At 40.5% G+C, this 26,057-nt stretch overlaps 1 protein-coding gene across 2 annotated transcripts in view; it reads left to right on the top strand.

The window, feature by feature from the left end:
• The window catches only part of GFRA1 (GDNF family receptor alpha 1), a 138,804-nt gene that overhangs the window by 71,009 nt on the left and 41,738 nt on the right, over positions 1 to 26,057 (top strand). For both annotated transcript variants that reach the window (XM_008629375.2, XM_008629376.2), the window contains exon 4: positions 12,110 to 12,449. In XM_008629375.2, coding sequence (XP_008627597.1) covers positions 12,110 to 12,449 — 340 coding nt within the window. The remainder of the gene's footprint in view (positions 1 to 12,109; positions 12,450 to 26,057) is intronic.

The raw sequence follows: 26,057 nt of genomic DNA, 5'->3' as shown, positions 1-26,057 counted from the left end.
TACCTGATCAGTGTCAGGAATATGAATGTTGAAAAGAGAATGAAAAAAAAGGTATTTGGGTAAATGTTATAATTTTGATTACAGGAGCATTATACACTCTTGATTCATCTCTTCTCCATGTCTCTCCAGTGCCTCTTGGACAGGGCTACTGCTGCTGTATAGTTATTATTCTCCACTGCAGAATTGGCTGCAGTTCAGTAGTGTGCATGTGTGTGAAGTGACTCTGAATAAAATAGACTATTTAAATGTAAATAGTGTTGTCATTTTACTTAGTGAGGCTCACTCCTCGCTAATTAGGAAGACATTCATTTGACTTAAGTATTTGAACACCAAAATAATTAATTTTGTTATAACACTGCTTTTCTCTTTCAGCTGTGTTTACTTTTGTCCTGTATACCTGTGCATTCCCGTATTTGCAAACATGTGTGCAAAATAAAACCCAGTATATTCTATATGTATTTTAGAGTTAAAAATGGAGCCATGGAGAGTATAAGCTGATGTATGAGCTGATGTCCAGTTCCCTATAGCACTTAATCAAATGTTCAGTTGATCTAAATGGGTTTAAAAGACAAGATAAATTTGGGTGTAAAACCTGGATTCAGAGGTTTTTGAAGCAAAAGGAAGTCAAAATACTATGTTCAGTGAGCTTCAAACTGGGCACTAAATGACAGCAGAAGCATAGGGGCAGCACCTCGAAAAGGAGACACAAATGCAGTGTAGTTAACAAGTCAAAATAATTTTATTTTCTCTTTGCCTTTTTTCCGAAAGAACCATATTTTTATGTTTGCAAAAAAAAAAGATATATTGGCCATTTATAAGAGCTAAGGAAAGGTAACCAGACTATATCAGGAGACGGATCTGTGCAGAACAGGGGAAAGCCAAGAACACCAAAGACAAAACAGAAAGAAGCTTTCTGTCTATTGCCACATGTTGTACGTGGCATAAATGAAAGTGAAAGGTAATTTAGATTAGACAGTAGTCAGTGGTCTAATTGTTAGTGTGCTGTAATCTATTAAATATCATAGAGATCTCAAGTTAACAAACCCCCAGCTGCACTGTTGGTAAGTGACATTTATCATACACAGCTGCCTCACCTTCATTTTGTACTGCTTTATCTTCTGGGCACACAGTAGGATGGGGACCGTCACAATCATTATTAAATCTCCGGGGCAGTATCATTGAAGTTACTTATTTCCAAAGTATCTTGTTTCCCTTGATCCACTAAGTACACCTGCCTCAGTGCACACATCTCCTTGTCACTGGCTCTTGGGCTCAGCAATGAGACTTCAGATGAAGTCAGCAGCAGCACAGTGACTGAAGCTCACATAACCAAATCCATGAACAGACAAGAGTTACCATTTCTGCCCTCTTCACACTGTGGTGAATTTATTTATATTCAACAGTATTTCGTTGGGACCAAGTGATAGAGAAAAGAAGAGCAGCTGGTGGTGGATTAATGGAATGAGGCTCGTATTGTTTGGTCGATAGGCCAGATAATTGCCCCGAATGGTTTTCACTGGTAGCAGAGAAGGGGTGGGGGGCTGGCGGGGGGAGTGATTTGGTGCCTCCCCAGCTGCTGTGGGTTTTGCTATTCTCTGTCTCTATTGCTCTCTCCAGTGCCAGGATGGCACCCTCTGCCCCACCCCTGCTGCTGCTGTCACTAACTGAGCATCTGCCCCTTGTCTGTCACCCCTGCTCTCACTGTGGTTTTAGCCTCTTCTTTCATTTGTGCTGGTGGGCTTTTGTCATGACCATTGAGACATCTGTGAATCTCCCATCTAGGAAGGATGGAGCTTTCCTCTTGTTATTTTGGAGAGGATCTTTCCCCTTTCTCTGCTTTTAACTGTTTCCTGAGTTATCCCATCAGCTGCTCTTGTCAGACTGGATTCACAATCACTTCTGCAGCCCACTGTCCTCTCTTGGTTTCCTTCTGAAAGAGTAATACCACAGAATAAGCAGGATAATTTTTCTACTAAGGTTTTATATACTTTGACTTTTTTTTTTTCAGGTTGTAGCCATCAGGAGCAAGCTGCTGTCAAAGATAAGCTAATATATACTCCTGCAGTAGACAGTCAATGCGTGTAAACCATCCCTACCTACACCAATACTGCTTGAGGCTGGAGTAAGCCATGCTTCAGCAGCTCTTGCATTAGCAGGTTTTGTCTGTCTGTAGCAATCTCCTGAGTACAACTCATACAGAGCCAAAAACCACTGGGGGGTTATTTGGGGGTTTTTTAAATCCCTTTTCTCCCCCCCCCTCCCCCCCCCCCCAATCTGAGAATAAATACCAGAACTTTTGATATCAAGAAAATGTGATTTAAGTTGTGAAGAAAGAATATCAGGGAGACTAACTTGAAGATGAGTAGAGTGATGGGAGAAGGAGGGTCGTCAAGAAATTAAAAAGCCACTGTTAAGAGGAAAGGAGTAAATTTAGGAAGAAAACAGGGGAATTATGTTGCAGAAAGTGCTAGATAACATACCATGAAAAAATTTTAAAGGGATGCATTGGGAATACTGGATAGCTGTTTGGAGAGGCTGTGGATTTACTGAAAAACCTTGTGATTCTGAGATCAGATATGAATACTTGCTTTATCACATACAAGACCTTTTATTTCTAGAATTTCCTTCCTGCCCTGACAAGGTCTCCTTCCTTGTCATCTCCTTTCTCTGCTTCAGCCTAAATGCTGCAAAATCTGAGGGGCTTTGGGCAGACTTAGCTGAGAAGCACAGAAAAATATAGCATTATTGACAAAGCAATTCTAGGCATGTAGTTGAAACACTAAAATATGTGTTGGAAATTTAAAAATATTAAACCTCAAAACGGACACTGTCTTTACATTGGATAGCAAGTATTATGGCTGACTGAAATAGGACAAGATGCAAAGAAGTAATAATAATTAGCTAAATATTTTGCATAATCAAAAATATATAGTCAGTTTATTAAATAGCTCTAAAAATCCTTGTTACTATTTCAAAATCCAGTTATAGTTCTGAAGTTTTTCTGAAAAAGGTTTGGATGTTTTGCTTGAGCCTTTGTGAAAGTTCATTTAAGCTTCTTTCCTTGTTCCATCAGACTTAGTGTTGGTATCACACTGAGCTCAAGTATCTTAGGATCAACCTTAAGTTAGACAAAAACATTTTTATTTTTTTCCTCATGCTGATTAATAAATGTACAGTAGCTATTTTGTGAGATGAGACATGAAGGCACATAGTACTGAAACATGCTAGTACATATATATGTGTGTATTCAAATGCGTCTATATGCATCTATGTGAGGAAAACCTAGGCCATTGTAAAGTAAGAATATTCTGTGCTGTCAGTGTATATAATTGCAGAATTCCTCTGATTCTGGTCCACCAAAGTAAAGAATGCAAAATCTCATGTTGAATTTAGTTTCACCAACTGTAAGATAGTGTGGTTAGAAAAAAAGCAGCCCAAAACCAAGCCGGAAGCCACTGCTTGTCTGAAATCTGTGGTTAGTTCGGGTTTCGATGTCATAGCTAAGAGCGTATCTGGCCCCTTCTTTTCTGTAGCTGGCATGGCTTCAGGAATAAAGCAGTTGTGAGTGAGCAGAGAAGGGACTTTGGAATTTCCTGCACTCCTGCTGTGTAGATTCAAATGCTAAGTTTAAATAATGGATGAAGCTAAGATTATTATAATTGATCATTGTATGATTTATGTGGAGTAATTATAACTAGGTTGAGAAAGAATTTTCAAAAGCTAGTTTCCTGGTAGCCAGAGCCATTAAATAACAGTGTGCTGCCAAAACAAAAATTAGGTGGGAACATAGCCACAGAGTTCCAAATGTCTGTCCTCCACCTGATTTATAACTACCCTGATGATGACAGTATCAGTGGTATTTTCCTTTTAGAACAGTAGGAGCTGTTTCAATTGTTTTTCTTATCTTTCTAACAGAACTCCACATTGTTTTAAGTGTAGTCAAGCATAATAACTGGAAAACTGTAAAAATCTAATGCATAACAAAACGAAAAGGTGTTAGAGGTTGAAAAGGTTAATTAAAAGTGTAATGATCGCATTTACTGAGACAGTCCAATTAATCACTTTATTCCAGTGGTTGTGTGATACAGAAACCATTGCTCCAGAAAAATGATTCCTAGTGCTGGGATACATGGTCTGTGCTCATTTAAATGTGTATTTTTCTACAAATGGAAATTTAACTTTTTATTTTAAGCTGCTATTATTTATTTGAAACTATTTAAGTAGTAGCTAATGTTTAACCCTGTATCCTCACATAATACACTACTCCAACCATGCTCCCTCTGAACAGGATGGGAGCATTGCCCCCTTGATACTTGCAGTCTTACAGCCCCATGAGAGGTTTGCTTACAGCTTAATGGGGTTGTAGGTATAGAAGAAATGAAGCACTAGAAATACATCATTATGTAATGTGATCTCTCTGAAACAGTGTATATGGCCAACAAAGTGAATTCTCAAGTGTCAACAAGCACAGCTAAATGTGATTTTTACCACGTCAGCTGGAAAAAAAAGGAAAAGAGAACCTTGAAGGATCAATTACAAGGGTCATAACCTTGTATTATCTGATTTGCTGTAATATTCACACAAGCCTTATTGGAATGGGACATAAATTTGAAAAATAGTGAGATTAGAAAGGATTGCAATGCTAGAGCAAAGAGCTAGAAGCTTTCTCCTGGTTTATTTTGCTGGGGCAGCACTTTAGAGGGAGCCCATTATAAGCAGGAGAATAGTAGTTATGTTAACATGGTAATTAATCAAGTCTGAGGAAAAGAGGAAACAAGTTGTGAATTCAATTCTGTAGTAATAAAAAGAAATGCTGAAAGTTGCCCTGTAAATTGGCATGACTTTGGCAAAACAGTCCCTCCCTGTGTCTTGAGAACTAGTGTGCAGTAAATCACTTCTCATGGCAACCGTGTAGGTTTGAATGTTTTCACAGATTTATTCTTTATTTCTGTGTCTGCTGGTTCTTTCCTAATTCTGTTGACTTAGTATTTAGCTAATAGTAAAATACTGAACTGTATAAAACAAGAGATATACAGTAACACATTTGCACTCTGACTATTTTTAAGGGGAAATTAATTAGAAGAACTCAGCTGAAACTCTGGTGATAGCCTTCCACATCACAAACCCAGCCTCTCACTCAGTACAGAGTTTGAATTGTATGTGGAATGACTGAATCCCTCAGAAAGAAATGTATGCTGTACATGGCCTCAGTCATGCATAATCCATCCCTGGTGTTAGTGCAGTGTAGATAGGTTAAAATGATCTTTACACCCTAAAACTCTTTAGGGTAGAACAGAAATCATTGGTGCAGTAATGTGAGAAACAGTGGCTGGATCAGTTTGCAACAACTGTAGTTTCTTTGTTTAGCAGCCTCTGACTTTATTGATGCTTTTCTGCCTCCTAAGTGAGATACTTTGGACAGAAGTAACAGTAGCTTTAAAGAGCCAAATTCATAACTTCAACTATTGAAAATTCAGAATAGCTGCAGTGAACAAAATAGATTTAACTGTGCTGGCATGAATATAAAGTACAACTGCTGTCCCCAGTGCCATGTGGAAAATTAGGGACCCCGGCATAACCTGTCATTAGATTTGTAACAGAAATGAAAGGTGATAGATTAGGGTATTTGTGAGTGAAGACAGAATTTCAGCAGTGTACAGCACAGTGTTGTTAACACTGGGGAGCAGGGTTTCCTTTCCCTCTCTACCCTTTTGAAACTAAAATTTAATCCAGATCACTGTAGGTTTATAAGACTTTCCTCTTACATAACCTGTAAGTCAAGCAGATGTCCCTCAGTCAATCCCCAGGGCTCTGCCCCCTCAGAGTTCCCTGCTCAGCCTTTCCCCATTCCTCCCCAGTAAAGAATTAAAGTATTAAAGAAATGGTAAGGTATCATTTCCCCCCTTTTTAATCAATACATATTCAGCACAGGAGTTGCAATTTCACTGCAACCTTTATTTGCACTGTCAATGAAATGCACCAGGTGCTGGTCAACTGAAGCAGGATCTAAGTCTAAATATAGGCAAGAGCCCTGTTGAGTATTAGAGCCCAGATCCAGTGGTGATCTTGGACAAAAAACCCCACAGCATTTAGAGAATGTGGCCCCGTTCATAAAATTAAACTCCCAGGAACAGACCAAGAGATACATCCATCCACCTGAAAGTCAGAAGCCTCTGCTTCCAGGTGATATCTAAAAACCTTAGCAAGATGCTCCGAACCTTTATAAAGTACACAGAGAAAACTGTTTTAACAACAAGCAAACAAATAAAAAAGAAACAAGAAACTCTTGACTAAGGGGATAGTGAGGGACTGGCACAGGTTGCCCAGAGAAATACCAGATGCCACATCCCTGGAAGTGTACAAGGCCAGGTTGAATGGGGTTTGAGCAACCTGGTCTAGTGAAAGGTGTACAGAAATACAGAAACTGAGCTTTGTTGGAAGACTTTGGACCTGAGGAGCCAGACTCCCAGCCTCAGGCAGGTGCATCTGTCCATGCAGTAGTCAGTGTGTGCTCCTGGGGGTAGATAGCCACTCTTTTAATGGGCACCCCGCACAAGATGTTGTGGTGCTTCAGTCACTAAGGTAGTGATCAGAACAGTCCTTAGCAAGTGGGGTGTCTTTGGTCTCTGCTTATCTCTGTGGGATTTCAGAAAGCCTGGGAGGGTACCTCGTGGGTTTGGCAGTAGCTTGGTCTAGAAGGAAGGGAAGGAGATGTGGTATAAGAAAGGGTTATGTATTTTTGGAAGGGATTAGAAGTAGGGAGTACAAGTGGGATCGTGCCTTTGCAGGCTTATAGAGGCTTCTTCAGGGATGGTTTCCAGTCATTGCTCTTATAAGAGAAATAACTCTCTTTCCTGGGTGCAAGCCAGGACCCAGCAATCTGCCTGCCAGGGAGAGCTCTCCTTCTTGGGCTGAACCACCTTGCTCCCTCTTTGTTTTGCAATAGGCACCATTTCCTTGTTGAGAACCCTCCACAGTGAGATGGTTTGAGAGCCCTTCTGGGAAATAAGAGCAGTGTTTCTGAGACTCTCATGTCATGGAAGGCATTGAACCAAAGTCTGCAAGATCCCAGCTGACGATTCACCACTGGAGTCTCATAAAAACAAAGGCCAGGGAGTGTTGGGAAAGACTTCAGACACAGCAGCTGTACATAACACAGTAGCTGAACACTTCCAAACATAACATGGTAGATGAACACTTCCAAATCATGCTTTTTGGTTCATACTAAGCAACATGATTGTTCCCAATCTCTAAATGGCTTGCACAGGAGATAGTATTTACCTCCTCAAGCGGATTTATGGGGGTATTCAGAAAACAATTCTAGAGACGGAGGCAATTTTTGTGATCAAAGACTTAATGACTAACCAGGAATATAAAATGTTTCAGCTTTGGTCTTAGGAAGCTGAATTCTCATTATAGGCATTTTTGTGTCTTTCTGTTGCTGTAGCTTTGGTTGTACCTTTCACAGGCACACAGGAATCAGTCTCATCTCAGTCTCACCTCATCTCAGATCTGGTGCCATCAACTGTAATTTCAACATGCATCTTGCTGTATGTGGTAGTATTCTGAAAGCCCTGGTCATAGCTGATAATGTATGAGCTTTTAAGTCACCTGCTTATTAAGATCATGGAAAAGGTTTGAAACAGGCTAGCTGTGCTCTAAATGCTGAGCAGAAGAGAACTTCAGAATAACACTTTATATCAGTCTCAGGATTTTTTTGGGGATGACTCAGCTTTTGGCTACCCTTTGGGATTAGAAATAATTTGTCCAGGAAAATGGTAGTTTATTTTAATCCATTAAAATGCAGATGACAATATTTGCTATGCTTTCCTTATTTTTTAATCTGCTCTTCTTACAAAGCAAAAGTACTTTGCTGAACCCCATAGCAGCACTTTTGTTAAAGTGGGATCATGGATCTCTTCTCAATTTTGGTCAGTTTTTGGTTCCTATATGCCATATTCTGCACCTGTGTTGGAGAAGGCCCATACCCATGTGGTCACCTCTATCACTTTGTAATTTTGCCTTCCATCACATTAACATTTATTGCTCTCTTTACAGCATTCCCTTCACTATATCCACTTGAAAACCTACTAATGCTAATTACTTGCAAATAGTAATGGTAATTTTAACGACAACCTCAGTAAATTGCTTTTTATATGCTGTAAGAAAATTGAAAACTAAGTGTCCATTTTGCTGCTTAATAAGAATCTTATAGAACAACTAATATTCCTTGTGCTCCTTCTGTCTGGTGGGAGCACAAATAAAAAGCTCCCAGTATCCATTGAGAATCCCTTCTTGAGCACCATGGGATGGGTTAACAGGAGTTGAGGAGACACAGTAGGTGCAGAAATGAAATAGAAATGGAGGTGCAAGGAAATTGAAGATTAAGGTGGAGAGACTGTGAAAGAGGGTGAAGCATGAGGAAGATCAAACAAGGTAGAGGAAGCCCTATTAAAACTTTAGGAGCACCTCTGAATAAAAGACTGGAGCTTTTGGCTGTCTTCTTTCTGTGGTCTGTGGGAGGTTGAGTCCAGGACTGCTGCAGCTGTAGAAGTGTTGGGCCAGGGTGGGGTGAGATGCAGGAGGTAACAAACTTTGAAGTGGTTGGACCTTACGTAGTACAAGGTCTGCTTTTTCACCAGTAAAAATAATCAGAAAACGTGTCACATGTGCAGTAGAAGAGCTGGGGGTGCAGGTAAAGGCAAGTCAGTGTCAGTACCCAGGGGTTCTGCCCCAGAGTCTGTGTGTGTGCTGTGCAGCAGCTGCCTGGTGCGAGGGTGGGTTCAGGCATCTGGAGCTGCTGCTTTCCCACCAAGGGAGAGCTCCTGGCTCTGCCTGGGCTCTGCCTGGGCTCTGCCTGCACCCCATCAGAGCAACATCCTCAGCTGCTGGATGGAGGCTCCTGCTGGGAGGCAGCAGCATCCTGGTGGTCCCAGCTCAGCTCTCCTGGGCCCCGTGCTGCAGACGGGACCCAGGGCCTTGCTCACAGCCATGAGGCGTCACCTATCACCTGCCTGGAAGTGACTTCCACGGAGGTGGTGGTGATTTGGCAAGAGTGGAGAGCTGTGTGGTTTGGCAGAGAATTCCAGAATGGGCTCAGGCAAAGCAGATTTGGGAGAGAGGAAGCTCTGGGTTGGGAAATGGTGGTGCAAAGAAATCATTACTTGTCCCACGCTCCTCCTGTCCTGACTGCCCCCAATCCGTATCCTAATGCCCCAAGAGAGGGGAAAACTGAAAAAGGTTCTCCTTACACAAACCTTTCCCAAAGGATTCTCTCATAAAGAGTAGCTCTGGATTAGATCCATTTGCTTTTAAAGTAGTCAGTACCTGGTAAGAGCCAAACTTCTGACTGTCTTAATAATTTAAGCGTTGCGGAACAGAAGCTGGGTGGAATTTTGACCTTAAAAATTACTGCTGCATAAGTAATCCTCAGGAACACTCCCTGTATTGTTAATTTGTAGTTACCACAGGACTTAGGAATAATGATGTTGCGTTTTTGCAATAAAAACAAAGCATTAAATGTGTTGCAGATTGTCAATTTTGCATTAGAATATGATCTAAAAGCTTAAGAGAAGTTGGTATTAATGAGAAGAATTGATTTAGACAGTCTGGTTTAATTCAGATGAAGTTGATGCATCTCTTTTACATTTAATCTTGGTTTTAAAAGGTAAAAATAATTTGTATAATAACAAGTATGCCTGAAACAATAGCTAGAGATATATTTATCAAAACAGAAAAGTCAAGTGGCACTTTACAGCCAGGGCAGGTTTAAAAAACAAAACCCCCCAAAATCAGTCTGTATTCAGAGCTGACATGTAGAGATATGTGAGTCTTGGGCAGATATAAATTGAATGACAGATATGAATATGCATAACTATCGTTTGTGAGCACTTTGCACCTAATTCAACTCTCACCCAAGATAACTTTGGCTGCTCTTTGCACTCTCAGTGACTTGGCTTATGTTCTGCCTTTTAAACAAGATTGATTAACCTGTCCCTTTTGATTTTTGAGGTGCTGGTATTCACAGTGCTTTTCAATTCTGCAGCAGCATATACCAATAAGTAAGCTGAAGTTTGTTCATATTGCAATACCCCATTCGAAGCTGTTCCACAGAATTTTGTTTTAAAGAGTGGAATTCAGCAGTTGACTCCCAGGCAAAAATAACCATGTAATTACTCTGCAATCACATAGTAATTAGCATATACTATTCATATATTGCATAATTATATGCCCTGCAGATTACATAGTAATTATATTTGTACTAAACATATAATTCTATATACTATGTAAAAAAACCCTTGAGAGTTCATAGTTAATATTATAGTTGTATGCTAATGTAGTATAACATTTTATATAAAAATGTTACCATTTTATGAGGGGGTTGTATTTTGGGCATCTCATCTCTTCTGCATCTGGTGTTGCTTAATCTGTTGTAGCATGCTATTATAAGAAATGCTTGGCTCTTAATTTATAGTCAAATGTTGCATGTTTACAAGTTTGTAATTTATGAAGATAAGATGCAAAAAGTTGCCATTTTATTGTGCAAGCAGCTGAGATTGGGAAGGACTTGGAGCATGATTGTTACATTATAAAGGTTAAATGGACAAACCCACTGAACATAGTTAAGCATGCTGCTAGAGGGAAACACAAATGTAGTGCTCCTTAGCTCTGTGTTATTTTGGGGTACATAAGATGCATGGGACAGTTGAAGGTGGTCTATTTGAATAATGGGAAGTGTGTGCAAGCAGCCAAGGCCCATCTTGGGCACAGTGTGTTCCAACAAATACAGCACCTCAGTGCAGCATCTCAGCCAAGCTGCTTCGTGTTTTCCTGCCGTGGAAAAGGAGAAAAGGTTGATGTCCTGATCTGGGAGTGGGAGGCAGAGTGATAGAAGAATGGAGATGAGTGGCATTGAGTTATAGAAGGACCTTGGACTGAGTTTCTGGGTAAAGGTGAAAGATCTAGGGAAAAAAACCTTTTCTTAGGAGTAACTTAGAGCTTTGGATCGTTTGAAGCGTTTTCTCTTTGGCCAGCCCCCTGCAAGAGGTTGCAGCAGATTTTAGATATTTGCAAAGTGTTTTGTTCAGCTTGCAGATTCTGTAGCTGTGAGAAATTAATGTATTTTCTTGGATCTGTGATGTTGGCATTCCTAATATCCAAAGTAGCGTTATGATTATTCTTAATTGAATTTCGCCAGTTGCCTTAGTTTTCAAGCAAAGCATCTATTGGGTTTTAATATCTGGATAATGTATTGCAAAATTAAATGTGTAATTATAGCCTTAACTTATATCTGAGTTTAATTTTTCCTGTAATTTCTTGTAGTGTGTACATGTGTATGTGTGAGAAGGGGATATATTCTTTGTTTTAAAATGTTTCTTTCACAGTCACCTTTTAATTTTATGTCAGCTTCTTCAAAGCTTGTAAAGTTCATAAATTTTCCAGGGTTCAGGCGGCATCTGTAGATATTGTAGCAGTGTTTTACCTAAGCATGGAGCTTGCAGGCCTTGTGGGTGGCCTTAGAAAGCTCCTGGTCGTGGGGCTGCACCTGATTTCCCTCCTAGCTGGGTGGGCTGTTCTCAGACTGCAAAAAATGTAGTAATGGGTATGTCTATTTTACTTTCTGCACAGTACACAGATTACTTTTAAATGTTGTCACCTGGGCTTGACACGGCATGTCATTTAACTTGTTCAAGGGAAAAAAAAAATGGGAAATGTCAGAGCTTTACAAAACCAGAGTTAGGAGCCCATGTTCTCGCTGTGTTCTTGTGCCAGACATAGGCTTTCCAATTTACCAAGGATTTTAAGAGCTGTTTAGTGAGACCAAGTCTTACCCAATATTCGCCCTGCATGTCTGCTACAAAGAAGATGAAGTACAGCCTGTCCAGAGTGTCATTTGCTTGCCAGCATTCTGCCCTCACCGCATGCCTGTGCTCTTGTTCACTTGTTAAACCATTATCCCAAGAAACAGAAGGACTGGTCCCAGCATCTGGCACTGAAAGTTTTGTATGTAACAAATATATGTATTCAGGATCTCGTTAACAGTGAAATAACCACAAAGCACAGTGTAAATGTGACTCGTTTCTCACTGCTGTTATGTTGTTTTTTCTAGTGGAGCCAGTACTTTCAAAGGGGAACAATTGCTTGGATGCAGCCAAAGCTTGTAACCTAAATGATACCTGCAAGAGGTTCAGATCTGCTTACATAACCCCCTGCACCAGCAGCACGTCTAATGAAATCTGTAACAAGCGGAAATGTCATAAGGCCCTCCGGCTATTTTTTGACAAGGTCCCCCCAAAGCACAGCTACGGGATGCTCTTCTGCTCCTGTCGAGACGTAGCCTGTACAGAAAGGAGACGGCAGACTATTGTTCCTGTGTGTTCATATGAGGACAGGGAGAAACCAAACTGCCTGAATTTACAAGAGTCCTGCAAGAAGAATTACATCTGCAGGTAAGATAGCACACGGCAGGGGAGTGATTAATGAGGTACTAGATAGAACTTTTTGGTGCTGATGGATTTGCCAGGACTAAGGGTCAGAATACCCACTAAGGAAAAGGATGAGTTGGAAAAAAATCAAATGCCTCTGACATCCTTAACAGAGTAACAAGAGCCCTCATTTGCTTACAGTGTGTGCCTTCTCTAAAACTGTTCACAGCTACTCCCTCGCATTATGGAGGAGTCTTTAAAGCCCCAGCTTAATTTTTACAGATTTTTGTTGGAAACACTGGGTGTCTCTACAAAATGATGTCTCATTCTGATTTTTATGTCCCATTAGTGACTGGGTAAAAATAGAATTTTTCATTGTAATGGGATTTAATTTCACTGTACATGTGAGTATTAATAATTGGGCATACAAGCTTCACGTTGTACTTTATAAATAGTCACAGTGCACAGACTACTCATGTGTTTTTAATTCATTGGAAAAAAAAGGAATCCACATTGTAGACAGAATCCCACTATCTTCTTAGAGCTGGTCTAGCCTTGAAATTGTTTTATCTCCCCTCCCCTGAGAAGAGTGCTGGGCTGATGCAGCTGGGGGGGTCATTGATTCACTGGCCTAATTCCCAGCCTCTGTCCCTGTGTGTTCTGGCAGTGCACAGCCCTGCTTCTCAGGACAAACTGGGTCCTTTCCCCTTGTGGGGTCCCTGCAGGTTGTCACACAGCGCTTATCCAGTGGCATACAGGGCCTCCTCTGCCCTCAGGAAATGCTTTGCTCCCACTTAGCATTGTGTATGTTTATATTAGAGCATTGTTGTGCTAATTTCATATTTATGTAGTCGTGCCTGAGAATCCTGCTCATTTCTAATGTGTAAATTTCTTGTAGATTATCCAATTCTGTGAATTAGCAAACAAGGGAGATAAACACTATTGTAAAATGTCAAGGACACTGAAGATATGATCTAAATCTTAATAAGTACTTACTTATGCCTGGTAAAATATTTACTTTGAAGTTTGTTTATGAGATTTCCACTGCTGGTCTTAAGCTTTTTGCAGTAGCACTTCAGATGTGCTCAAGTGTTGTTCAGAGGTGAGGAGGTGAGCAGTGCCCTTCGCTCCATGGCTTTGGGGAATCTGGAGACACGTTTCCTACTGACCACAGCAGGAGCAGATTTAAATCAGAGCAGTCTGACTTGCATTCAGCACCTTCACTGCTGATGCTGCTGCAGTTTATGAAAGCTGGGTATGTGTAGGCTTGGAACAACCCATTTTCTATTTCCATGTTGTCCCATTAGTATTTTTGCTTGTATGTATTGCCTTGCCTATACACAGGTCTTGTTAATTAGTAGAGTTACAGTATCTTTCGTGTGTTTTCTGCCAAACTGTCAGTGTGAAATTGGAGAGAGGGTTTTATATAGAGACTTCTCCCCGTTATTTGGGTTGTAGTGTTCTGGAATTAACTTGTTAAATTAATGCCATTACTTCTCTCATGACTGTGTTTTTCTTTGGTCAGTTTTGATCTAATGTTGTCCCAGCAGTTAAGTTTTTAATGGTATTTTGTTTAATTTAGCTTCATGAGTCTGGTGTTGTGCTTTCTCCATTGCAATGTTGCAGAGGAAAGCTTGGTAAAATCTCTCCCTGAAGTTGCAGCCAGCACTGGGATGAAAATGGATTTATTTGTAAATAAACGGTGGCTTCTTTTGCTTTAGAATGTCAAAATTAAAAAGTTTTGGCTCTTCCAAGGCTCAGTGAGACCTGGCTATGAGGGTGAGGGGGAACACTGGTACAAGGAAATGGGTGGGCAGATGCCTGCAGGGTGTGGGACAGACTCCGTGTGTGCAGCTCTTAGGTCCTGTGGACGTCAAGCAAGCTGGATGTGTTGCTGAGAGTCACCTCACGTTGGTGTTACAACCTCCTGGGCTCTCTAAACTGCTGGTGGTTTAATACCTTCCCTCACTGCTGTCATGAAGAGGAGGAATTGGCACCAAAGCTATCCCAGCCTATAAGGCAGTGAAAGACATCTTTTCTCTGTGACTTGTTGTGCATTTAAAGGAAATTGGTGAGATTTGTTCTCCTGGTCCTGCAGGAAAACAGGGACTTGGGCAGGGCAGGAATGAAATGGGAGATCTCCTCCTTGCTGTTGAAACTACTGGCACTGATAAATATCAGTCCTTATAGTAATTTCAGATACATTTAGAATAATTAAAACAGTAATCAGTAGGTGTGTAATTCTTACTGTGATAACTTCTATTTCATTTTGCAATCAGAAAGAGTATCTAAATGGCAGAATAATTTGAAAATATGTTCTGCCTACTGTGAAGCCAGATAATTTAGAAACTGTTATTTGCATGCCTATTACACCTATTAAAGCCTTTTCATAATGCTAGTTTAGACAAGGGGTAAAAGTTCCAAAGGTTTCCTGAAAATATGTTCATAAAATGGTTTATGAATGCTTCTTACTCAGAAATACAAGATGTGAGTCTGCCTGTACTCTGTATAAGATATCAACTGGGCCTGTGTAAAGTATTTAAACATTCAGTTTTGAATGCTCTTGAAAAGCTTTATCTTGGTGTATGTATCACCAAATCTGTTCTTGAAACAGAGCTAAGAGCAGGGAATCTGGCCAAACTGTAGGTACCACTAACAGAGATGGCAGGATGCTTTGCTTTTTTATTATTTTTTTTATTCATTAATCTATCTGTTATATAACAAATTCTCGATCAAGGGGAAGAAGAGACCTGAAATGTCAGGAAATGCAAATATGTTCTGACTTATGTAAACAATCCTAATTTTCAACTTCATCAGAATGCTGAATTGTTCACTTTCATTATCATTTGTCTACTGCCTCTACTTGTATCCCAGTCCACATCCAGCTCTGAAACAATTGTAGTCTCTCAGGCATGGCTGTCAATGCTCAGTGAGAAGAAGAGCAAAAAAATCCAAGAAGAAGCCATTAGAGTTCTTTTTTGTTGTGAGCATAAACAAATCTAAGAAAAGTCAATGTACCATAGAAAACTTTCACCAGTGATGTCCTAGAATAGCACAAACCTCTGAGGAACTTCTTGATCTGATCACTTCAGCCAACAATTAGAAGAAACTTGAGAAAGGTGACTGGCATGTTTTAAGAATATCATCCTGTTGTAAATGCAGGACAGGGTGCTTCATATTTGCCACTATCACATTTGACAGTACTGCAAATACTATTTTGCTTAGTAATAAAAGTGTGAGTCATTAGTTTGGTCTTTTTAATAATCTGTGTTTTGAATTTGCATACTAGGGGTTTTTTTCCTGGATATATTCAGAAGGCACTGTCCAGAATGATAATGATACAGACACATTATTTATTGAAATAATGCTGTCAATTCATTCATGTGGTGCAAAGATCAGAAAAGAACGGCAGCATTTTTTGCTGATAAAAGAAACTAGTAAGAGCATGCTTCTTGTCCTCCACAATAATTATACTCAAAATGACTGGTCAAATCATTGAGGCTCATTTTTGAAGCTCAAATAGCCAGAAAGAAGTTCTTAACTAACTTCAGAAGACAGTTGTCTTCTTAATTTTTTGCCTTTAGTTCTGCAAAAAGTACATGTTGCTCTCTGCAGCTGTTTGACACAAAAAACCCCCAAAATTGTTGCATAACATATTTAAATAACTTCTTCTTGTGGGATAGCTGAAGGATAATAATGAAATATCCAATTAGGTTCCAGTACATGGGTCATCTCCTCGAAAATACATTGAAAAATGTTTTCAGCACTGTGTGTTCAGAGAGCCAAATCTTTACAAATGCGCTTTCCTTGGTGTGTTCTTACCTCTTGACCGGTTTCTGGTCACCTGTCCTATCCAATCTTAATTTAGTTGCAACTACCCATGCACGTCTGTATGAAAGATATCTGCTTCTGCAGGTATCAGAACACTGTGTGAAGATATGCAAACGTTGTCAGTGCAGAGAAGAGTTCATCCACTGGTAACGTTAGAACAGAAGCTCAGCTGCTTGCTGCATTTCCTGAAAACATCAGAAACTTGCCAAGGAAATAATTTTCCTTCATGATATTCTGTTGAACACTTTTAATGATCATTTACCTTGGAAAGGGGGTCACTGTGTCTGTGCTCCTTTACCATAAGGCACGTGAAAACCTGCAGGTGCTTTACCCCTGTAACCTGTTGGTAAAAGTGGCTTCTGTGTGAGGCTTGTGGACTGTTCCTGCAGCAAGTGCCACTGCTGACTGCAAACCCTGCACCCTCGTGGTTCAGCACTAGAGACAAGTCTGTGGTGAGATGTTATAAATGTTCAGGCAACCAATTTTGTCCTGCTCCAGGATGGGGGGAGCCCAGCATCTTGTGTTAGGAGGGAGCCATCCTCAGTTACAGCATTAACAGGGAGCAGTGCACTGGAGGGATGTGTGGGAAGAGATGGAAGAGGGGAAGAAGAAGCCCTTTTCTTCAACTTTTCTATTCCTTACACTCCTCTTCCATTTTTCTCACTTTTTTCCCCTTACTTTTCTTTTCCTCCTGCCTCTTCCCCTCGCTTAGTCTCCTTTCATCTCTTCTTTCCCGATCTTCCTGCAATTATCTGACTTTCAGCGCCTCTCTGACATGGTTGAATTCTATTACAGCCACTTACGGTGCCTCCTCACCTGCTTCTCTGCATGTTGTGCTTTTCCTCCCTCCACATCCTGCCACGGTCCAGTGATCATCTGTAATTCAGCAAATGAGAGGGAAAACAGAGGTGCTGCCTCCCTTTCTAAGCCTTGTAGCTGATATTGGTGACAATTCAGTTGGTCAGATAAAAGCCTGAGAGCTCACTCTCAGCCTGACTCTAGTTTTGCATGTTAAAAGCACACTTGGTGGGTATTTTCATGAAGGACTCAGTAGCATTATACAGTTACAGATAACAGAGCTGGGTTGGAGTCCCTCCAGGGCATTTATATCAATTTGGCACTTGGAGCACTCGGGCAGCTCCTTGAGATGATTGGTTTGCTGTGGTTATGCAAAACCAGGACAACAGCACAGTTTTTGTAATGCTGTTAAGGACATGAAGAAAAGGACACTTGATTTCTAGAGAAGTGCCGGGTGTGCCTGCATTCTGTGTTTGGAGACTGAGTCAGGGAGTGGGTGCAAAACCTCTCGTGCCTGACTCACCCTGCAGTAGGTGTAGGATGCTTGCAGTGTAGTAGGGTGAGCCTGAGCTCTCTGCACCTGCACTCAGGAGAGTTCCTGTGTCTCTAGAATACCAAGTGGGACAGAAAAAATTGGAAATCTACCTTTTGGCCCATGCCCACAAGCTCACCTCACAATAGCCTGAATTTGAAGAGTGATTTTTATGCATATATGTATATACAAGCATGTAAATGTATGCATATATGTATATATTGCTAGAGGTTTATTTATTTAAGTGAAAAAAAAAACAAAAAACCACCAACCAACCAGGTATTCATTCATTTTAATGAGCTAATAGTGAGGCACGGTGACAGTCCAGAAAATTCGAAAAATGGGGTCTAAGGGGAGGTGGGAAAGAAGCTGCTGTACTCTGCAGAGGAAACTTGATGGTGTAGAAGAATATGTGTGTGGGGAATTGCTAGCCTGGAAAAAAATATTAATGCAGTCTCTGCAAAATAAGCAAAAATCTTTCAAGAAAGGCAAAGTAAAGATAGAAAATGCTGCAATATTGTATTGTTTTCTTCCCTTTCAGTCCCTTACATGATTCATTACTTTGATGTCTTCTGTTAGCAGAGTAAATAGACATAATATTGCTCTCCCCTCCCCCACAGAAACAAAGGTAATTTAAAATTTTTTCCATCTGAGTAAAACTCAAAACGAATCAAGAAGTTCCTCCTTATAAGATATCCATAAATCCCTTTGGAGTAAAAAAAAATCCAAACATCCAGCAAAATAAGACTGCTTTGTCCCTGTTGAAGTGTGGATGGATCTCATTCTGCAAGTGCCAAGATCTGCTTGGCTGGCCCTCTTTTATACTCTCTCTGTTCAGCTTAAGAGGGGCTTGAAGATTAAAAGCTTGCTGGGTGGTTGACATTTCTCTGAAAGCGGGAGAGACACAAGGATACAGTAATTAGAAAAAGGGCTCTGCTTTAGTCCTGCACCCAACTTTCCCTTGGCTTTGTGCTGTACCAATGAAGAGTGTTCATGCTCCAAGAAGCAGTAACTAGAGAGTGTCTTCATGCTGAGGTCCCTTGTCAGGCAAGCTCAAAACTCTCCAGGCAGCATCCCTCCAGTCAGGTGGATCCTCTGCTGATCAGGTTAAAAATAACCTGTGGCGCTGAGTATTCCATATTACCTGCCTACAGGGTTGAAGAAGTGAAAGTGGGAATAAAGTGTGCATGTGTGAACATACAACAATCACAAAATAAATTTGGATACCAGTGGTTCAGGTTTTGTAGGCTGTATTTAGATACCCTGCTTCCATGGCAGTCTCTTTCTTGTCAAAACGACTCAGTGAGCTGACTGAGGTACTTGTGACCACTGCATTTCAGCTCTAAGAACCTGGGGGCATTTGTATTATCTAAATGTGGTCCTTCAGAGAGCTGTTTAGGTTGGAAAAAACCTTAAAGATCAACAGGTCAAGCCATAAACCAAACACTGCCAAGCCCACCACTAAACCATGTCCCCAAGTGCCACATCTACAAGTCTGTTAACTACTTCCTGGGGTGGTGACTCCACCACTTCCCTGGGCAGCCTGTTGCAGTGCTTGAAAACTCATTCCATGAAGAAAATTTTCCTAGTATCCAATCTAAACCTTCCCTGCCTTCCAGGCACAACCTGAGGCCATTTCCTTTCATCTTGTTACTTGGAAGAAGAGACCCACCTTGCTACAACCTCTTTTCAGGTAGAGAGCAATAAGGTCTCCCCTGAATGTTCATTTTGTTTGAAAAGCCTTATTTCGTTAACTTAAGTGGAAAAGAAAAGCTGCCTGTATAATTTAAGAAATAAGAAGACTGCAGATTGGGAACATGAGCCAGGGAGGGGGTTACAGCAGGGCTAATGTGACCCATTTTGTTTTGTTGATTTATCGGGGGGGGAGAGATTAAACTACAAATGTTAATTAAGCAGTTTCACACATGTTTAGTCAAAAATATTGAAATACAGGACAGTTAAATTTGGCATTAAACTTTAATAGAGATCTTAATTTGAAGCTACTCATGTCCTTACCGTTTAGCAAGCACTTAATTGCTTTGCTGGATGGGGTTCCACTAAGAGTACTGCTACTGCTGATCTTTTGAATTGTTAGTTGAGAGATTTCTGTAGAGAAGAGTTTAGCATCCACTGGTTTGCATGAGTGGTTTCCACCCCCTGATCTATTAGATGTGGTGAAGAGAAGATGTGTTACGTGCACCCAGTCACATTTGGCCAACTTGCTGTTCCTGGGACAAAGAATGGGTGTATATATCACACCTTTTTGCATGCATTTTCTTTAATAAATCAAAATGGTTTTTGTGTTTACCTCACGCCATGTTTATGCTACAGGCAAGAAGCTGCTCTGTGTTTAATGTAACAGATCTATTCTATCAAGTCCATTCCCAGTGTACTTCCTCTGACATCAGTTACTTCAGTGGATTTATTCCAGGGGAATATTTGGCTCTTCCTGTTCTGTGTAGGTAAATCTTCAGGCAATGCTAATTAGGATAATGTCAACTGATTCTACCATTCCATTTTGCTGGACTTTGTAAAGGTTATTTATATCATTCTACATCAGGGCCCAGTGAGAGAATATTTCTGGTGGCAGTCCATCTATTAAAATAGCTGCAAGAAAATGTAAGCACTGGAGCTAAAAATAAAACTCTGTTTCTCAACAGAGCAAGTGACAGCCACATGCATATTTTCAAATTTTAGCATTCTAATGTTTACTGAATAGAAATTGCATTGATTTCATTATATTAATAAAAACTACCATGTTACTGGAGTAACTCCTGTTAAGTGGAAGCCAGATGTAAATGTACCAGTGTCTGCAAAGAGTTCTCAGCAGAGGTGGTGGTTGTTTCCTCTGCTTTAATGACCTGCTGGCTTTAAAACAAGTGACACAGAAAGGGTTTTCTGGTGTGTGTTTACTGTTGATGATAGATTTTCTATGTGAGCTAGCTGTGACCCTTGTCTAAGATTATTAATAGATGACCTTACGTGCACACATTTGTGCTTACATTATATTTTTTCAAGCACATTCTATAAACCATTAAAGGAAGCTTTTCTGTTGCAAAGCACAAACGACTAAGAACTCTGTTAAATTCAAACTGTATTATTTGAATGTTAATTCACTTTCTTTTGTTCCATTTCAAGCATAAATCACAGTTGTTGTCCTCTCAGTTACGATGTTCCCTTTGCCAATTAGTCATTATGAAATGGTGGAGATACATCTCAGTAACTGCCCATCATGCAGCATTGCAAAATATTTTTCAGAATGGACAGTTCATTTGAGAACAACCTCTGTAAATGTCTGTGTGTATCACAGGCTGTCAGCTCTCGGCCTCACATTTTTTTTCTCCGCCTCGTGTGTTCACAATTTTTTGAGAGTGGAGTCAAAACACAAATCTCTTAAGACAGCACATCATCCTTAACTGGTAAAAATGGTTTGTTTTCCAATTTTACACTACAAATCAGTGCTTTCTGTACTATCATTATATATCCATATTACTTCTAAAAGTAAGTAAAACATGATGAATAAGATCAATGCTCTCTTAGTTTGCTGCTGCCAGAACTTCTCGTCTTGCTGTTTGGTGGGGCTGTTCTGTGCATGAAAAAAAATGGGTTCACACGAAAGAGATTCTACTCTGCTTTTATGTTCTATATTTCTGGTTTTGTATTTATTGTCTTACTCCGAGGTTGGAGCAGTATTTGGAGTAGCTCCAGGATGGGTTTCAGCCATGTTGGCTGCCTACAGACCCTGCTCAGTTGAGTACAAGCACACACTGGACACCTTTTCTTTCCTTGAGCCACCTCTCTGATGAGGGGACATGGAGTTGTTTCCTTCAGGAATGTCACCACACATACCATTGAGATATTTTCTTATGCAAAGAGCATCACTGTATAACCTCAAGAAACCTGATGTTCCAGTTCATCTACCAACAAAAACTTTTCTGGTAAAGAGAGAATTTGTATTGGACTTTTTAGATTATTTTCCATCTCCAAACTCCCATCAGTTTCATGCTTGAGCTAGTAGTAGTCTATTATAGTTTATTCAAGTGGTTACAGGCAATATTATTGCCATGGATGTCTTTCTCAGGTACTTGGAACCACATCCTTTCAGTGTGCACCCACAATATAGTTGTTAATAAACGCTGAAGCGTCCAGTGGCACACTCAAGGACTTGCAGTGGCACTACTTTTCCTTGGCTTGCTTTTTGAGAGTGACAGTGATTTTCTTAGGTTACCAGCCTGTAATTCAAAGACCATTCTCTTTGCTCAGCTGATGAAGTGAGAGCAACTCTACTCTCTACCCATAATGCAGTAGTTCTTCTCTGAGTAGCATCCTGTCAGGAGATGCTGAGGCTTGGGCATCTTTAAAAAAATGCCAGTCATGTTTATTTAGAAGCTTCAAATTAAACAGCATAAAGGAAATTAAACAAAATGAAAATATACAAACTCATGGTAGCTGGAAAGCAGTTGGTGGATTTGTTCATGTTGTTGGAGAGCTTTGGTACAGAGACAGGTAGACTAAATAGAAATCTTACCAGCATCCCCTGATAAAATCACAGGCTGACAATTCAGCCTGTCATTCTGTAGAGGACTCTGACAGAAGTGTTTTCTTTGCAGCTGAGAAGACAGAAACACGTTATGAATGCTTAAGGTCGATGCAAGGAAGCAGAGCCCTGCAAAACATGCTTAATATAGGTTTGGTTTCCTGTAGAATGTTTTCCAGATGTTCTCTCAAACAGGCCTCTAAAAAATGATGTGAGGTAATTTTTTTTCTGCGAACAGAAAGAGAAAATTCTGTTTTGTGTCACAGCATCTGAAAAATCACTGTTCTAATTCTTTATTGCATTACCTTGTGCTCAGGATTTTCACCATATTTCTCAAAATTGGCTTTATTATACAAAAGGTCAGTAGTATATAAATATTTATATAACCCAATTTCAAACAAATCATACTTGTTTAGAATCACTTTTGAGCTTAGTAGTTTCCCTTAAACCCAAAGGAGATCTAATATATTAAATTAAAATTACTCTCATGCATGGTCTTGAGTTGCTTAGAGGATTTAATTACCATTGATAAACTATGACATTAGTGTTTTGTTAAGTTCTTTTGATTTTCTATAGCAGGTACTGTGTAAAAAGATCTAACTGGTCTTCAGCAGATGACACGAGCAAAGGGGAAAGGATAATAGCAGAACTTACAGATAATATTAATAGAACTTACTTTATTTTGCTTTGCACTAAGTTCAGTAAAAGAACTGGGTGTAAGGTACTAATTTGTTAATAGAAAAATAGAAAGAACACAATGTTTGTACTTTTAATTTTAAAATACAGATATGCATAGGTGGAAATGCTTTTCATTTTGCGTGATTGAATTCCAGAGAGTTAGATCTCCATTTTATGCGGTATTAGATGTCCAGGAGGCCCCTGGTAAACAAGAAGCCTGAGCAGTAACTAATTGCTGGCAAGTGTGTGGGGACATGGCACAGACAGCGAGCTGGGTTGAGTGTGGGTGCTCTGGAGGGACCAGCCTTGGTGGGCTTTGTGCCTGGGCCTGATGCTCTGAGCAAGCCCTCGTGCTGCTAGAAGGCATCTCAATGAATCTTGTGTGGTCCCTGCTGTTTGATCCTGTGTCTAGTTATCCCACAATCCAAATAGGCTGCCTCTGTGTAACTGGGGATTGTCCATATTTTGATACCAGATGAACAACACAGTTTTTAGAGATAATTGAATCCAGAATCAAATATTTGCTTGGGTTTAGGCTTCCAGTCATTTAAAATAATAAAACAGCAGCAAAACCTGATAAAAACCAGATTCTTTCAGTTAGTAGATGGTATTTGGGTCTAAAATCCTGTAATGGTTTCTGCCAGTGTTGGAAAAGATTTGGATCAGCTCATGTGAGAGAAACTGCCTTCAATATTCAGGTCTTGGGAGGCAAATGGTTTGCCATCAGAAATCTACTTTTTACCCTTCCCACTCCCCAAAAGGTACAAATGCTGAGCTAGGTGTCAGGGTGCAGCATGGGGTGGGGGCTTCCTGGGGCTCATGGGGACTCCAGGGATGGGCAGGACAGAACCTTTCAGGCTCGGGAGCAGGGCAGTCCCAGGCATGGGGCATCTCCCTGGGGACAGACTGGGACAGCGCCTGTGAGTGGTAGGCCGGGGAAGAGTGGGGGGGGGGGGCAGAATAGAGACTGAGGTCCTACAGGACCACTGGGGCAGGGGCTGAATGGGGTCCTGGGTCACAAACTGGGTGGGGGAAGCCCCAGGGGTTGGCAGGATCATAAGTGCCCTCAGAGCCTGGACACTGTCATTGTTTGAGAAGGAGGGTAGCAACCAAACAGAAACCAACCTTTTTGTTGGAAAAATTTAGCAGGGTTGCTCTATAATAAACACATGGGAAAGTGACCTCTTAGATAAAAATGTCAAAATTTGTAGTTGCTCACAGGTGCTCAATAGTGTGTGTAGACAGCTAAGGAGGTGTGAGATTTATTAATATTACACAGCTCTAGTGTCCTTTAATGAAAAAAAAGATGGATCAAAGCTACTTTATGCAGGGAGAGTCGTCTCTTGTTACGGAGCTCTTCTGAGGCTTTTTTTGTCCCACTGGTTGAAAGAGTTACTTATGTGGCCTTTGCCTCATTTTCTCACTGTTTATGAAAGGGAAAATGAAATGCTTCTCCAACCATGAAGCCATCAGTTTGGCCACACACCAACCCCTCCTGCCATTCTTGCATCCCAGCAGAAGCAGCACCACCCCAGCTGTATGGGTGCTATTTGCAGCCAGAGTAGGACACTGCAGTAGACCCCCACAAAAGAGGAACAAGTGTTTTGACTTGTTGTTTTTTCTGTAATGGTGCCGTTTATCACTATGACACACATTCATTGACTTAGTCTTGCTTTTTTCAGTGCTGGATTTATACTTCTTTTCTGTTTTGAATATTGATGCAGCACTTTCCTTACGTGACTGCACTGCCAAATGGTGTCTAGACGCTGGAGCAGCTCTGACTAATTAGCGTAGTCACCCCAGTCTCTCAGCTCTGGCATTTACGTACTCTTTAAGTTACTGCTATAAATAGATGCCTAAACACAAGCAGCAATGTAAGGAGAGGTGGCAGTGAGCATGCCCAGACTTCACCTGACATCCCTGAGGTGTGGCACAGGACAGCTGTTGCTCTCTGCATTCCCACCAGGGTGAGTGGTTGTAACCACTCTCTTGGACATCACAACTTAATATGTGTGCAGCCAGCAGGAGACCTGGGTTCAGTGTCTTGCTTGGTCTGAACATCACCAGTGCCAAGGCAAGGTGGAGACATTTCTCTCCTCAGGGGCTCAGCCCTTGTGTACCAACAGTACAGTCAGAGAGAAAAAAAGCAGAGCAATCAACACCTGCCATCCCAGCAATGTGGGTACTTCTTGGGGAGGATTCTGACTCAGAGAGTTGCTTTCTGATAGGCCATGATTTGCACCCAATCCAAACTAAAAAGTATAAAAGTTTTCTGCAACTTCACAATTTATATCATACTTTTAAGTATTGCACCAATGCTAAAGCTGAATTGACCAGCCTTAAAGAGGGAGCACTGATAAATATCAAAGATAACTTCAGGACATCAAAGAACTTTCACAAAACCTTGAGAATAAAAAGTAGTGAAAATCTAATCCATGTTACCTATGCAACGGGCTGTGCTAATATAAAATTAAATTGCCTCAAAAATTATATGCAGATTAAATACAATACTGCTATTAACAAAGCTTATTTGTAAGCAAAATATGAAAGTTTTGATTTATCCAGCTGAGTGTTTGAAGAGACACTATCATAAGGAAAGCAAATTAACTTTGCTTCCTTTGTATTTTTAACTATTACAGATTATTTTACTGGTACTAATACAAAGCATTAGAGAATAGCAGGTTTGGGATTTTTTCTTTTCAGAAAGGCTGTTTGTTGTTCGAGCAGATTTTCTTTGAATTTGCCTATGGGATTATGGGATTATTCTTATTTTTCCAGCTAGTGGTATACAAAATATTTAAAGTAAGCTCTTCAGAACATCTGCAGGTTTTCCAGGGCTAAGATAGGACTAATTTAATTTGTGCAGTTTCTGCCCTACAAAGAGATTTTTTTTTTTTTTTTCTTTCTAACTCTTCCTGGGAGAAAGATTTCTGGGTAGTACCCCTTATTTATGCAAGGAAAAGGGAAGAAATCATAAATGCTGCTGTGCACAATGAGGATTTTGTGACAGAAAAAGAAATTAATAGTTCCTTTTAAATGTGGTCCTGGTACGTGGTATGAACAATATAAAACTGCCTGTCTTTCTCTCTCCAGCAGTGAGATATGTCTGTATACATTGCAGATGTAAAACTGTGCACACCTGAAGGTGCATGTGGCAAGCTCTGTTTGTTCTCTAGATAACAAAACTGCTCAGTCATGGCTTAGAAACTCCTAACTTGCCACCTACTGAAGTGCCTACCAAGTTGCCTCCTGCTGA

Source organism: Corvus brachyrhynchos, unplaced genomic scaffold (assembly GCF_000691975.1).
Source record: "Corvus brachyrhynchos isolate BGI_N302 unplaced genomic scaffold, ASM69197v1 scaffold783, whole genome shotgun sequence".
Classification (NCBI taxonomy): Eukaryota; Metazoa; Chordata; class Aves; order Passeriformes; family Corvidae; genus Corvus; species Corvus brachyrhynchos.
Note: the sequence above shows the minus strand (reverse complement) of the source record. Positions and strands in the feature narration are given on the sequence as shown.